The following is a 14586-nucleotide window of genomic DNA, read 5'->3' on the forward strand; positions in this document are numbered from 1 at the left end:
TAGACGTCCTTTAGGCTAAGGGCATATCTATAAAACACAATACCATGTGAAGGAGCTCATTGGTGTGAAGCAGTTGTTGCTGGGCACAGACCAACTAATTGTAAACCAACTAATAGATTATGAGATTCGTTGACAACTATTTGATTAATATTGATTAGTTGTTGCCGCTCTATTAAAAACTTTAAAACCTGTTTGAACTAACATATTAGATATGCAATAGCACTAAGTTTAGTGTAACACTAGCACAGTACAGAACAGGATTCAATAAAAACTTTATTGTACCTGTAAAATAGTAACAATTAATTTAGTAAAATTTGCCAGATTACAACACTGAGACACAGATTGTACTGCAATGCTGTAAACAGACGAAATTGAGCATATTAAAATGGTGCCAGTCACCTTTCTCGCAATCTCACTATGAGTACGATACTGTTTCAAAATCCTTGGAGGTTGAACTTCATCTCCCTATTAGCTCTATAAAGTGAAGAGCTGTAAAGCGAGGTATAACTGTAACAATGTTTCTTGTACAAAGCTGGAAAATGGGCAGTGAGGGGATTATCTATCCTCCTTAAACCATATATTTTTTTTTGTAGTAGACTGTCCTTTTAAGGCCCAAGACTGAACATGATGGGACAGGGGTTTCTTCTATGTGAAGAAAGAGAGGTTTAACCGAGTTGTTTGCCATTTATAGTTAGAGACATTAAACCCCATTTTTTTCTTTCATGATTCAGATAGAGAATACAAGTTTAAACAACATATCAATTAACTTCTATTATCTAATTTGCTTCAGTCTTTAGATATCCTTTGTTAAAGAAATATCAATGCACATGGGTGAGCCAATCACATGAGGCAAATATGTGCAGCCACCAATCAGAAGCTACTGAGCCTATCTAGATATACTTTTCAGGAAATAATATCAAGAGAATTAAGCACATTAGATAATAGAAGTAAATTAGAAAGTTGTTTAAAATGGCATTCTCTATCTGAATCATGAAAGAAAAAAATTGGGGTTAATATCCCTTTAAGTAAATCTAGATTTGCTATGTGTTTGTGTGTTTTATGTAATTAAGGTGTTTCTAATGGGTGTTTGCCTCACAGGCCATTGGAAGCAGTCCTCAGATGAGTGGCATGGCAGCTCTTGCAGCGGCTGCTGCGGCTACGCAGAAAATTCCTCCTTCCTCTGCTCCAACCATGCTCAGTGTTCCTGCAGGTGCCACCATGGTAAAATCTGTCACAATGTCCTCTGGGGGCACCACCTTGCCTACCAACGTGAAAGTGGCGTCTTCACCAATCATGGTAATAAGAAAATAATTTATAACAATTGATAACCATGTATCCTAGTTAAATACTGGAACAAAATGTTTAAAGGGATAGGGAAGTCAAAATTAAACTTGCATCATTCAGATAGAGCAGGTCATTTTAAGACACTTTTAAATTCACTTCTATTTTCAAATGTGCTTCATTCTCTTGATATCCCTTGTTAAAAAATGAATACGCACATATCATACACTAGTGGGAGCTGCTGCTAATTGGTGCCTGCACACATTTGTCTCTTGTGATTGGCTAAATAGATATTTTCAGCTTCCTGTCAGTAGTGCAATGCTGTCCCTTCAGCAATGGAGAACAAGAGAATGAAGAAAATTTGATAATATAATTAAATTGGAATGTTGTTTGAATTGTATGTTCTATCTGAATCATAAAAGAAAATTTTGGGGTTTACTATCCCTTTAAAAAAATAATGCACTTCTGTTTAAAAATTTGCTTTGATTATGTTTTGGCAATCCTTTTTAAAAGGTACACTTAACACTTTGTGCACCTCCCTATAATTATGGGCACAGCTGTATTGGAACTTGGGCTACACTGCAGCTATTTGAAGGAGAGTTGCTGCACTTGTGCAAACACGTCAGCACTGGAATGTAGTGAAAGCCAGATTTCAACATGGCAACACCCCTGACTAGAGGGAGCTGGAAAATAACTTTAAAGGGACATAATACTCATATGCTAAATCACTTGAAACTGATGCAGTGTAACTGTAAAAAGATAACAGGCAAATATCACCTGAGCATCTCTATGTAAAAAAGGAAGACATTTTACCTTGCAACTTCCTCAGCTCAGCAGAGTAAGTTCTGTGTAAAAAGTTATACTTCAGCTGCAGGTAAAAAAAATGAAGAAATCAACAGCAGCCAATCGGCATCAACAGTGCTGAGATCATGAACTCTTTTACTGTGATCTCATGAGATTTCATAGTAAACTTCCTTAAACTGAATAGGGAAATAAGATGTGTTCACAAAGCTCACTCCCTTAGCATTCCCGAGACAGACATACTGATTTGCTGCTTAGAAGTCCTTTTACAATGGCATGTGGCGAAACTTTTGCGGTAAAATATCTTTTTCTTCTGTTATGTGTGATCAGTCCACGGGTCATCATTACTTCTGGGATATAACTCCTCCCCAACAGGAAATGCAAGAGGATTCACCCAGCAGAGCTGCATATAGCTCCTCCCCTCTACGTCAGTCCCAGTCATTCTCTTGCACCCAACGACTAGATAGGATGTGTGAGAGGACTATGGTGATTATACTTAGTTTTTATGACTTCAATCAAAAGTTTGTTATTTTACAATAGCACCGGAGCGTGTTATTACTTCTCTGGCAGAGTTTGAGGAAGAATCTGCCAGAGTTTTTTACTATGATTTTAACCGGAGCTGTTAAGATCATATTGCTGTTCTCGGCCATCTGAGGGAGGTAAAGGCTTCAGATCAGGGGACAGCGGGCAGATGAATCTGCATTGAGGTATGTAGCAGTTTTTATTTTCTGAATGGAATTGATGAGAAAATCCTGCCATACCGTTAAAATGACATGTATGTATACACTTCAGTATTCTGGGGATGGTATTTCACCGGAACTACTCTGTTAAAGGTCACTAATCCTTTTAATAACTATTTATCATGTTAAACGTTTTTGCTGGAATGTAGAATCGTTTACATTGCTGAGGTACTGTGTGAATAAATATTTGGGCATTATTTTCCACTTGGCAGCCTTTTTTTTGCTTTTATTTGTGACAGTTTCGTTTCTCTTCACTGCTGTGTGGGAGAGGGAGGGGCCGTTTTTGGCGCTCTTTGCTACGCATCAAAAAATTACAGTCAGTTACTTTTATATTTCCTGCATGATCCGGTTCATCTCTGACAGATCTCAGGGGTCTTCAAACTTCTTTGAAGGGAGGTAAATTCTCTCAGCAGAGCTGTGAGAATTCTTATAGTGACTGTGAATAAAAACGTTGCTTTGTATTTTTTATGTCAAATTTAGTTATTGTTATTTTACTAATGGGAACAAACCTTTGCTAAAAGTTGTGTTGTTTTAAAGTTTGATGCTATAACTGTTTTTCAGTTCATTATTCAACTGTCATTTAATCGTTTAGTACCTCTTTGAGGCACAGTACGTTTTTGCTAAAAAAGATTATAACCAAGTTGTAAGTTTTTTGCTAGTGTGTTAAACATGTCTGACTCAGAGGAAGATATCTGTGTCATTTGTTCCAATGCCAAGGTGGAGCCCAATAGAAATTTATGTACTAACTGTATTGATGCTACTTTAAATAAAAGTCAATCTGTACAATGTGAACAAATTTCACCAAACAGCGAGGGGAGAGTTATGCCGACTAACTCGCCTCACGCGGCAGTACCTGCATCTCCCGCCCGGGAGGTGCGTGATATTATGGCGCCTAGTACATCTGGGCGGCCATTACAGATAACATTACAAGATATGGCTACTGTTATGACTGAAGTTTTGTCTAAATTACCAGAACTAAGAGGCAAGCGTGATCACTCTGGGGTGAGAACAGAGTGCGCTGACAATGCTAGGGCCATGTCTGATACTGCGTCACAGCTCGCAGAGCATGAGGACGGAGAGCTTCATTCTGTGGGTGACGGTTCTGATCCAAACAGATTGGACTCAGATATTTCAAATTTTAAATTTAAATTGGAGAACCTCCGTGTATTACTAGGGGAGGTCTTAGCAGCTCTCAACGATTGTAACACCGTTGCAATACCAGAGAAACTGTGCAGGTTGGATAAATACTTTGCGGTACCCGGCGAGTACTGAAGTTTTTCCTATACCTAAGAGACTAACTGAAATTGTTACTAAGGAGTGGGATAGACCCGGTGTGCCGTTCTCACCCCCTCCAATATTTAGAAAGATGTTTCCAATAGACGCCACCACTCGGGACTTATGGCAAACGGTCCCCAAGGTGGAGGGAGCAGTTTCTACTTTAGCTAAGCGTACCACTATCCCGGTGGAGGATAGCTGTGCTTTCTCAGATCCAATGGATAAAAAATTAGAGGGTTACCTTAAGAAAATGTTTGTTCAACAAGGTTTTATATTGCAACCCCTTGCATGTATCGCGCCGATTACGGCTGCGGCAGCATTTTGGATTGAGTCGCTGGAAGAGAACCTTAGTTCATCTACGCTAGACGACATTACGGACAGGCTTAGAGTCCTTAAACTAGCTAATTCTTTCATTTCGGAGGCCGTAGTACATTTAACCAAACTTACGGCTAAGAACTCAGGATTCGCCATACAGGCACGTAGGGCGCTGTGGCTAAAATCCTGGTCAGCAGATGTTACTTCTAAGTCCAAATTACTTAATATACCTTTCAAGGGGCAGTCTTTATTTGGGCCCGGTTTGAAAGAAATTATCGCTGACATTACAGGAGGTAAGGGCCACGCCCTACCCCAAGACAAAGCCAAAGCTAAGGCTAGACAGTCTAATTTTCGTCCCTTTCGGAATTTCAAAACAGGAGCAGCATCAACCTCCACTGCACCAAAACAGGAAGGAGCTGTTGCTCGTTACAGGCAAGGCTGGAAGCCTAACCAGGCCTGGAACAAGAGCAAGCAGGCCAGGAAACCTGCTGCTGCCCCAAAGACAGCATGAACCGAGAGCCCCCGATCCGGGACCGGATCTAGTGGGGGGCAGACTCTCTCTCTTCGCCCAGGCCTGGGCAAGAGATGTTCAGGATCCCTGGGCACTAGAGATCATATCTCAGGGATACCTTCTAGACTTCAAATTATCTCCCCCAAGAGGGAGATTTCATCTGTCAAGGTTGTCAACAAACCAGATAAAGAAAGAAGCGTTTCTACGCTGCGTACAAGATCTGTTATTAATGGGAGTGATCCATCCGGTTCCGCGGTCGGAACAAGGACAAGGGTTCTACTCAAACCTGTTTGTGGTTCCCAAGAAAGAGGGAACTTTCAGGCCAATCTTAGATTTAAAGATTCTAAACAAATTCCTAAGAGTTCCATCGTTCAAAATGGAAACTATTCGGACAATTTTACCCATGATCCAAGAGGGTCAGTACATGACCACTGTGGATTTAAAGGATGCTTACCTTCACATTCCGATCCACAAAGATCATCACCGGTATCTAAGGTTTGCCTTCTTAGACAGGCACTACCAGTTTGTAGCTCTTCCATTCGGATTGGCTACGGCTCCAAGAATCTTCACAAAGGTTCTGGGTGCCCTTCTGGCGGTACTAAGACCGCGAGGGATTTCGGTAGCTCCGTACCTAGACGACATTCTAATACAAGCTTCAAGCTTTCAAACTGCCAAGTCTCATACAGAGTTAGTTCTGGCATTTCTAAGGTCGCATGGATGGAAAGTGAACGAAAAGAAGAGTTCTCTCTTTCCTCTCACAAGAGTTCCATTCTTGGGGACTCTTATAGATTCTGTAGAAATGAAGATTTACCTGACAGAAGACAGGTTAACAAAGCTTCAAAATGCATGCCGTGTCCTTCATTCCATTCAACACCCGTCAGTAGCTCAATGCATGGAGGTGATCGGCTTAATGGTAGCGGCAATGGACATAGTACCTTTTGCACGCCTACATCTCAGACCGCTGCAATTATGCATGCTAAGTCAGTGGAACGGGGATTACTCAGATTTGTCCCCTACTCTGAATCTAAATCAAGAGACCAGAAATTCTCTTCTATGGTGGCTTTATCGGCCACACCTGTCCAGGGGGATGCCATTCAGCAGGCCAGACTGGACAATTGTAACAACAGACGCCAGCCTACTAGGTTGGGGCGCTGTCTGGAATTCTCTGAAGGCTCAGGGACTATGGAATCAGGAGGAGAGTCTCCTGCCAATAAACATTCTGGAATTGAGAGCGGTTCTCAATGCCCTTCTGGCTTGGCCCCAGTTAACAACTCGGGGGTTCATCAGGTTTCAGTCGGACAACATCACGACTGTAGCTTACATCAACCATCAGGGAGGGACAAGAAGCTCCCTAGCAATGATGGAAGTATCAAAGATAATTCGCTGGGCAGAGTCTCACTCTTGCCACCTGTCAGCAATCCACATCCCGGGAGTGGAGAACTGGGAGGCGGATTTCTTGAGTCGCCAGACTTTTCATCCGGGGGAGTGGGAACTTCATCCGGAGGTCTTTGCCCAAATACTTCGGCGTTGGGGCAAACCAGAGATAGATCTCATGGCGTCTCGCCAGAACGCCAAACTTCCTCGCTACGGGTCCAGATCCAGGGATCCGGAAGCAGTTCTGATAGATGCTTTGACAGCACCTTGGAACTTCGGGATGGCTTATGTGTTTCCACCCTTCCCGCTGCTTCCTCGATTGATTGCCAAAATCAAACAGGAGAGAGCATCAGTAATTCTAATAGCGCCTGCATGGCCACGCAGGACTTGGTATGCAGATCTAGTGGACATGTCATCCTGTCCGCCTTGGTCTCTACCTCTAAGACAGGACCTTCTGATACAGGGTCCATTCAAACATCAAAATCTAACTTCTCTGAAGCTGACTGCTTGGAAATTGAACGCTTGATTTTATCAAAACGTGGTTTTTCTGAGTCGGTTATTGATACCCTGATACAGGCTAGGAAGCCTGTTACCAGAAGGATTTACCATAAAATATGGCGTAAATACCTATACTGGTGCGAATCCAAAGGTTACTCTTGGAGTAAGGTTAGGATCGCTAGGATATTGTCCTTTCTACAAGAAGGTTTAGAAAAGGGTCTATCAGCTAGTTCTTTAAAGGGACAGATTTCAGCTCTGTCCATCTTGTTACACAGGCGTCTGTCAGAAAATCCAGACGTCCAGGCCTTTTGTCAGGCTTTAGCTAGGATCAAGCCTGTGTTTAAAGCTGTTGCTCCGCCATGGAGTTTAAACTTAGTTCTTAACGTTTTACAGGGTGTTCCGTTTGAACCCCTTCATTCCATTGATATAAAATTGTTATCTTGGAAAGTTCTGTTTTTAATGGCTATTTCCTCGGCTCGAAGAGTCTCTGAGTTATCAGCCTTACATTGTGATTCTCCTTATCTGATTTTTCACTCAGACAAGGTAGTTCTGCGTACTAAACCTGGGTTCTTACCTAAGGTAGTCACTAACAGGAATATCAATCAAGAGATTGTTGTTCCATCCTTGTGTCCAAATCCTTCTTCAAAGAAGGAACGTCTTCTACACAATCTGGATGTAGTTCGTGCCCTCAAGTTCTACTTGCAGGCAACTAAAGATTTTCGCCAAACTTCTTCCCTGTTTGTCGTTTATTCTGGACAGAGGAGAGGTCAAAAAGCTTCTGCTACCTCTCTCTCTTTTTGGCTTCGTAGCATAATACGTTTAGCCTATGAGACTGCTGGACAGCAGCCTCCTGAAAGAATTACAGCTCACTCCACTAGAGCTGTGGCTTCCACTTGGGCCTTTAAGAATGAGGCCTCTGTTGAACAGATTTGCAAGGCTGCAACTTGGTCTTCGCTTCATACTTTTTCCAAATTTTACAAATTTGACACTTTTGCTTCTTCGGAGGCTATTTTTGGGAGAAAGGTTCTTCAGGCAGTGGTTCCTTCTGTATAATGAGCCTGCCTATCCCTCCCGTCATCCGTGTACTTTTGCTTTGGTATTGGTATCCCAGAAGTAATGATGACCCGTGGACTGATCACACATAACAGAAGAAAACATAATTTATGCTTACCTGATAAATTCCTTTCTTCTGTTGTGTGATCAGTCCACGGCCCGCCCTGTTTTAAGGCAGGTAAATATTTTTTAAATTATACTCCAGTCACCACTTCACCCTTGGTTACTCCTTTCTCGTTGATTCTTGGTCGAATGACTGGGACTGACGTAGAGGGGAGGAGCTATATGCAGCTCTGCTGGGTGAATCCTCTTGCATTTCCTGTTGGGGAGGAGTTATATCCCAGAAGTAATGATGACCCGTGGACTGATCACACAACAGAAGAAAGGAATTTATCAGGTAAGCATAAATTATGTTTTTACATAGAGATGTTCAGGTGATATTTTCTAGTCGGCTTTTTACAGCTATGCTGCATCACTTTAAAGTTTTTCAAAATTTGTGTATCATGGCCCTTTAGTATTATGCTTATAAAATGTATTTAGTGTTTAATTTCCCTTTTTAAGGCAGTAAAGACTTATCTTCTGGACTGAAAGAGTGAGACTTGGAAATGAGATTCGTAGGAGACTTGGCTATTGAGGTTCTTACTAAAACTTCATGAAGGTCTTTTGCTAAAACATGAAGAACTATCTGAGCAGAATGATGCAGTATACTAGTCTTCTTTAAATTATTGATAGCTTAAGTATCTCTTCACACAGGAGTAGAAGTGTGATAACCTAGCTTCTAATTTCCAAAAAATTTTATTTGGATAAAGGGCACCTTAATGTTTTTATTTTGTGTGTGTTTTGTTTTTCTGGGCTAGATTTCCATCATCCCCCCATACTTAAACAATCCCCTTGACCAATTTATGTGCTGTCCACATGGACTGTATAATAGAACACACAATCCTACATTGAAAATGAGTGACTTCAGAATGTCTTATTTTAAAAAGTCTCCCCTCACATTTTTCATGTCAAGTGGTTGAACTGAAAGGGAGAGGCTTTAAGCTGCAGCACTTGGTTTTAACAATCTGGTGCACTAGCTTCTAACTCGCTTGTGCCAAATTAATTCCATCAATATGTTTTTGATGTGGGGGAGGTTGCACTAAGCAGTATTACCCGGAGGGTCACCAAGTTAGTAGTCAACTACACTATTGCTAGAAAAGACTCCCATCTTTGGTGAGCTCCATTAAAGGATAATTATTTTAGACTTCATGCAAGGTTTTCTTAAGAAATATGTGGTGTATTTCTCTTGTTAAGTGTATTCAGTCCACGGATCATCCATTACTTATGGGATATATTCCCTTCCCAACAGGAAGTTGCAAGAGGATCACCCAAAGCAGAGCTGCTATATAGCTCCTCCCCTCCACGTCATATCCAGTCATTCTCTTGCAACTCTCAACATAGTAGGAAGGTGTGAGAGGAGTGTGGAGTTTTTATACTTAATTATTTCTTCAATCAAAAGTTTGTTATTTTAAATGGCACCGGAGTGTGCTGTTTTTCTCTCAGGCAGTATTTATAAGAAGAATCTGCCTGCGTTTTCTATGATCTTAGCAGAAGTAACTAAGATCCACTGGCTGTTCTCGCACATTCTGAGGAGTGGGGTAACTTCAGAAAGGGAATAGCATGCGGGGTTCCCTGCAGATGAAGTATGTGCAGTAAAATATTTTTCTAAGGCAGTGTTTTTCAACCAGTGTGCCGTGGCACACTAGTGTGCCGTGAGAGATCCTCAGGTGTGCCACGGCAGACTGACAACAGTGTGACATATTTTTTAAACTTTGCTTGTTTTTTACTCCCAGTGCAGGGGTAGTTTGTAGGAGGCATGGCATAACAGCACAATACATACAGTATGTGTGTGTTTGTGTGTATGTGTATATATATATATATGCTGTATTAGGCTACAATGTGTGATTTTTTTTTAATTTTGGGATGGTGGTGTGCCACAGGATTTTTTAATGTAAAAAAGTGTGCCACGGCAAAAAAAAGGTTAAAAACCACTGTTCTAAGGAATGGAATTGACTAAGAAAATACTGCTGATACCGATGTAATGTAAGTACAGCCTTAAATGCAGTAGTAGTGACTGGTATCAGGCTGATGAATGTATGTGCAGTAAAGTAATTTTCTAAGGAATGGAATTTGACTAAGAAAATGCTGTTAATACTGAAGTAATATATGAGCCTTAACTGCAGTAGAAGCGACTGGTAGCAGGCTTATTGATAACACTACATAACTTTTAAAATGTATGTTTAAAACGTTTACTGGCATGTTATTCATTTTTGTGAGGTACTTTGGTGATAAATCTTTTGGGGCATGATTTTTTCCACATGGCTGACGTATATTTCTGCATAGAAAAGGTTAACTGCGTTTTCCCACTGTTGTAATATGAGTGGGAGGGGCCTATTTTAGCGCTTTTTTGCGCAGTAAAAATTCAGTCACAGTCTTCCTGCTTCTTCCTGCTTGATCCAGGACGTCTCTAGAGAGCTCAGGGGTCTTCAAAATTCATTTTGAGGGAGGTAATCAGTCACAGCAGACCTGTGACAGTGTGTTTGACTGTGATAAAAACGTTAATTGTTAATTTGATTATCCGTTTTGGGTATTAAGGGGTTAATCATCCATTTGCTAGTGGGTGCTATACTTTGCTAACTTAATACATTTACTGTGAAAATTTGGTTGCTATAACTGATTTGGTTCATTGTTATTTCAACTGTGACAGTTTTTTTGTGCTTCTTAAACCGCGATAGCTCTGGGTTAAGGATAGAGCGCGCTGATGATGTGAGAGCCATGTCCGATACTGCGTCACAATTTGCAGAACATGAGGACGGAGAGCTTCATTCTGTGGGTGACGGATCTGATCCAGGGAGACCGGATTCAGAGATTTCTAATTTTAAATTTAAGCTTGAGAACCTCCGTGTATCGTTAGGGGAGGTATTAGCGGCTCTGAATGATTGTAACACGGTTGCAATTCCAGAGAAATTATGTAGGCTGGATAGATACTATGCGGTGCCGGTGTGTACTGACGTTTTTCCTATACCTAAAAGGCTTACAGAGATTATTAGCAAGGAGTGGGATAGACCCGGTGTGCCCTTTTTCCCTCCTCCGATATTTAGGAAAATGTTTCCAATAGACTCCACCACACGAGACTTATGGCAGACGGTCCCTAAGGTGGAGGGAGCAGTTTATACTTTAGCTAAACGTACCACTATCCCGGTGGAAGATAGTTGTGCTTTTTCGGATCCAATGGATAAAAAATTAGGTTACCTTAAGAAAATGTTTGTTCAACAAGGTTTTATCTTACAGCCCCTTGCATGCATTGTGCCTGTCACTGCTGCTGCGGCATTCTGGTTTGAGTCTCTGGAAGAGGCCATTCGCACAGCTCCATTGGATGAGATTATGGACAAGCTTAAAGCACTTCAGCTAGCTAACGCATTTGTTTCTGATGCCGTTGTACATTTAACCAAACTAACGGCTAAGAACTCCGGATTCGCCATCCAGGCGCGCAGAGCGCTATGGCTTAAATCCTGGTCAGCTGACGTGACTTCTAAATCTAAATTGCTTAATATTCCTTTCAAAGGGCAGACCTTATTCGGGCCCGGCTTGAAAGAAATTATTGCTGACATTACTGGAGGTAAGGGTCATACTCTTCCTCAGGACAGGGCCAAATCAAAGGCCAAACAGTCTAATTTTCGTGCCTTTCGTAACTTCAAGGCAGGAGCAGCATCAACTTCCTCCGCTCCAAAACGGGAAGGAACTGTTGCTCTTTACAGACAGGGCTGGAAAGCTAACCAGTCCTGGAACAAGGGCAAGCAGGCCAGAAAACCTACTTCTGCCCCTAAGACAGCATGAAGAGAGGGCCCCCTATCCGGAAACGGATCTAGTGGGGGGCAGACTTTCTCTCTTCGCCCAGGCTTGGGCAAGAGATGTCCAGGATCCCTGGGCGTTGGAGATCATATCTCAGGGATATCTTCTGGACTTCAAAGCTTCTCCTCCACAAGGGAGATTTCATCTTTCAAGGTTATTAGCAAACCAAATAAAGAAAGAGGCATTTCTACGCTGTGTACAAGACCTCTTAGTAATGGGGGTGATCCACCCAGTTCCGCGGACGGAACAAGGGCAAGGTTTTTACTCAAATCTGTTTGTGGTTCCCAAGAAAGAGGGAACCTTCAGACCAATCTTGGACCTAAAAATCTTAAACAAATTCCTAAGAGTTCCATCATTCAAAATGGAAACTATTCGAACCATCCTACCCATGATCCAAGAGGGTCAATACATGACCACAGTGGACTTAAAGGATGCCTACCTTCACATACCGATTCACAAAGATCATTATCGGTACCTAAGATTTGCCTTTCTAGACAGGCATTACCAGTTTGTAGCTCTTCCCTTCGGGTTAGCTACGGCCCCGCAAATTTTTACAAAGGTTCTGGGCTCACTTCTGGCGGTGCTAAGACCGCGAGGCATAGCGGTGGCTCCGTACCTAGACGACATTCTGATACAAGCGTCAAGTTTTCAAATTGCCAAGTCTCATGCAGAGATAGTTCTGGCATTTCTGAGGTCGCATGGGTGGAAGGTGAACGTGGAAAAGAGTTCTCTATTACCACTCACAAGAATTCCCTTCCTGGGGACTCTTATAGATTCTATGGAGATGAAGATTTACCTGACGGAGTCCAGGTTATCAAAGCTTTTGAATGCTTGCCGTGTCCTTCATTCCATTCCACGCCCGTCAGTAGCTCAGTGCATGGAAGTAATCGGATTAATGGTAGCGGCAATGGACATAGTACCATTTGCGCGCCTGCATCTCAGACCACTGCAATAATGCATGCTAAGTCAGTGGAATGGGGATTACTCAGATTTGTCCCCTCTACTAAATCTGGATCAAGAGACCAGAGATTCTCTTCTCTGGTGGCTTTCTCGGGTCCATCTGTCCAAGGGGATGACCTTTCGCAGGCCAGATTGGACGATTGTAACAGATGCCAGCCTTCTAGGTTGGGGCGCAGTCTGGAACTCCCTGAAGGCTCAGGGATTATGGACTCAGGAGGAGAAACTCCTCCCAATAAATATTCTGGAGTTGAGAGCAATATTCAATGCTCTTCTAACTTGGCCTCAGTTAGCAACACTGAGGTTCATCAGATTTCAGTCGGACAACATCACGACTGTGGCTTACATCAACCATCAAGGGGGAACCAGGAGTTCCCTAGCGATGTTAGAAGTCTCAAAGATAATTCGCTGGGCAGAGTCTCACTCTTGCCACCTGTCAGCGATCTACATCCCAGGCGTGGAGAACTGGGAGGCAGACTTTCTAAGTCGCCAGACTTTTCATCCGGGGGAGTGGGAACTTCATCCCGAGGTCTTCGCTCAACTGATTCATCATTGGGGCAAACCAGAACTGTATCTCATGGCGTCTCGCCAGAACGCCAAGCTTCCTTGTTACGGATCCAGGTCCAGGGACCCGGGAGCGGCGCTGATAGATGCTCTGGCAGCCCCTTGGGTTTTCAACATGGCTTATGTGTTTCCACCATTTCCGCTGCTACCTCGACTGATTGCCAAGATCAAACAGGAGAGAGCATCGGTGACTCTGATAGCGCCTGCGTGGCCACGCAGGACCTGGTATGCAGACCTAGTGGACATGTCGTCCTGTCCACCATGGTCTCTGCCTCTGAGGCAGGACCTTCTAATACAAGGTCCTTTCAACCATCCAAATCTAATTTCTTTGAGGCTGACTGCATGGATATTGAACGCTTGATCCTATCAAAGCGCGGCTTCTCAGAGTCAGTTATTGATACCTTAATACAGGCACGGAAGCCTATTACCAGAAAAATTTACCATAAGATATGGCGTAAATATTTATATTGGTGCGAATCCAAGAGTTACTCATGGAGTAAGGTTAGGATTCCTAGGATATTGTCCTTTCTACAAGAGGGTTTAGAAAAGGGCTTATCTGCTAGTTTGTTAAAGGGACAGATTTCTGCTCTGTCCTCTTACACAAACGTCTGGCAGAAGTTCCAGACGTCCAGGCTTTTTGTCAGGCTTTGGCTAGGATTAAGCCTGTGTTTAAGACTGTTGCTCCTCCGTGGAGCTTAAACTTGGTTCTTAAAGTTCTTCAAGGTGTTCCGTTTGAACTCCTTCATTCCATTGATATTAAGCTTTTATCTTGGAAAGTTCTGTTTTTGATGGCTATTTCTTCTGTTAAGTGTGATCAGTCCACGGGTCATCATTAATTCTGGGATATTACTCCTCCCCAACAGGAAGTGCAAGAGGATTCACCCAGCAGAGCTGCATATAGCTCCTCCCCTCTACGTCACTCCCAGTCATTCTCTTGCACCCAACGACTAGATAGGATGTGTGAGAGGACTATGGTGATTATACTTAGTTTTATATCTTCAATCAAAAGTTTGTTATTTTAAAATAGCACCGGAGTGTGTTATTACCTCTCTGGCAGAGTTTGAAGAAGAATCTACCAGAGTTTTTGCTATGATTTTAGCCGGAGTAGTTAAGATCATATTGCTGTTTCTCGGCCATCTGAGGAGAGGTAAACTTCAGATCAGGGGACAGCGGGCAGATGAATCTGCATAGAGGTATGTAGCAGCTTTTATTTTCTGACAATGGAATTGATGAGAAAATCCTGCCATACCGATATGTCATGTATGTATACCTTACACTTCAGTATTCTGGGGAATGGTACTTCACTAGAATTACACTGTAAGAAGT

At 42.5% G+C, this 14586-nt stretch overlaps 1 protein-coding gene across 1 annotated transcript in view; it reads left to right on the top strand.

The window, feature by feature from the left end:
• HCFC1 (host cell factor C1) overlaps positions 1-14586 on the top strand; it is a gene marked incomplete in the record, with an annotated part of 480694 nt that overhangs the window by 175861 nt on the left and 290247 nt on the right. Inside the window, 1 exon segment of the mRNA XM_053696082.1 lies at positions 1099-1296. Coding sequence (XP_053552057.1) covers positions 1099-1296 — 198 coding nt within the window.

The sequence above is a fragment of the Bombina bombina genome, chromosome 12 (genome assembly GCF_027579735.1).
Source record: "Bombina bombina isolate aBomBom1 chromosome 12, aBomBom1.pri, whole genome shotgun sequence".
Classification (NCBI taxonomy): domain Eukaryota; kingdom Metazoa; phylum Chordata; class Amphibia; order Anura; family Bombinatoridae; genus Bombina; species Bombina bombina.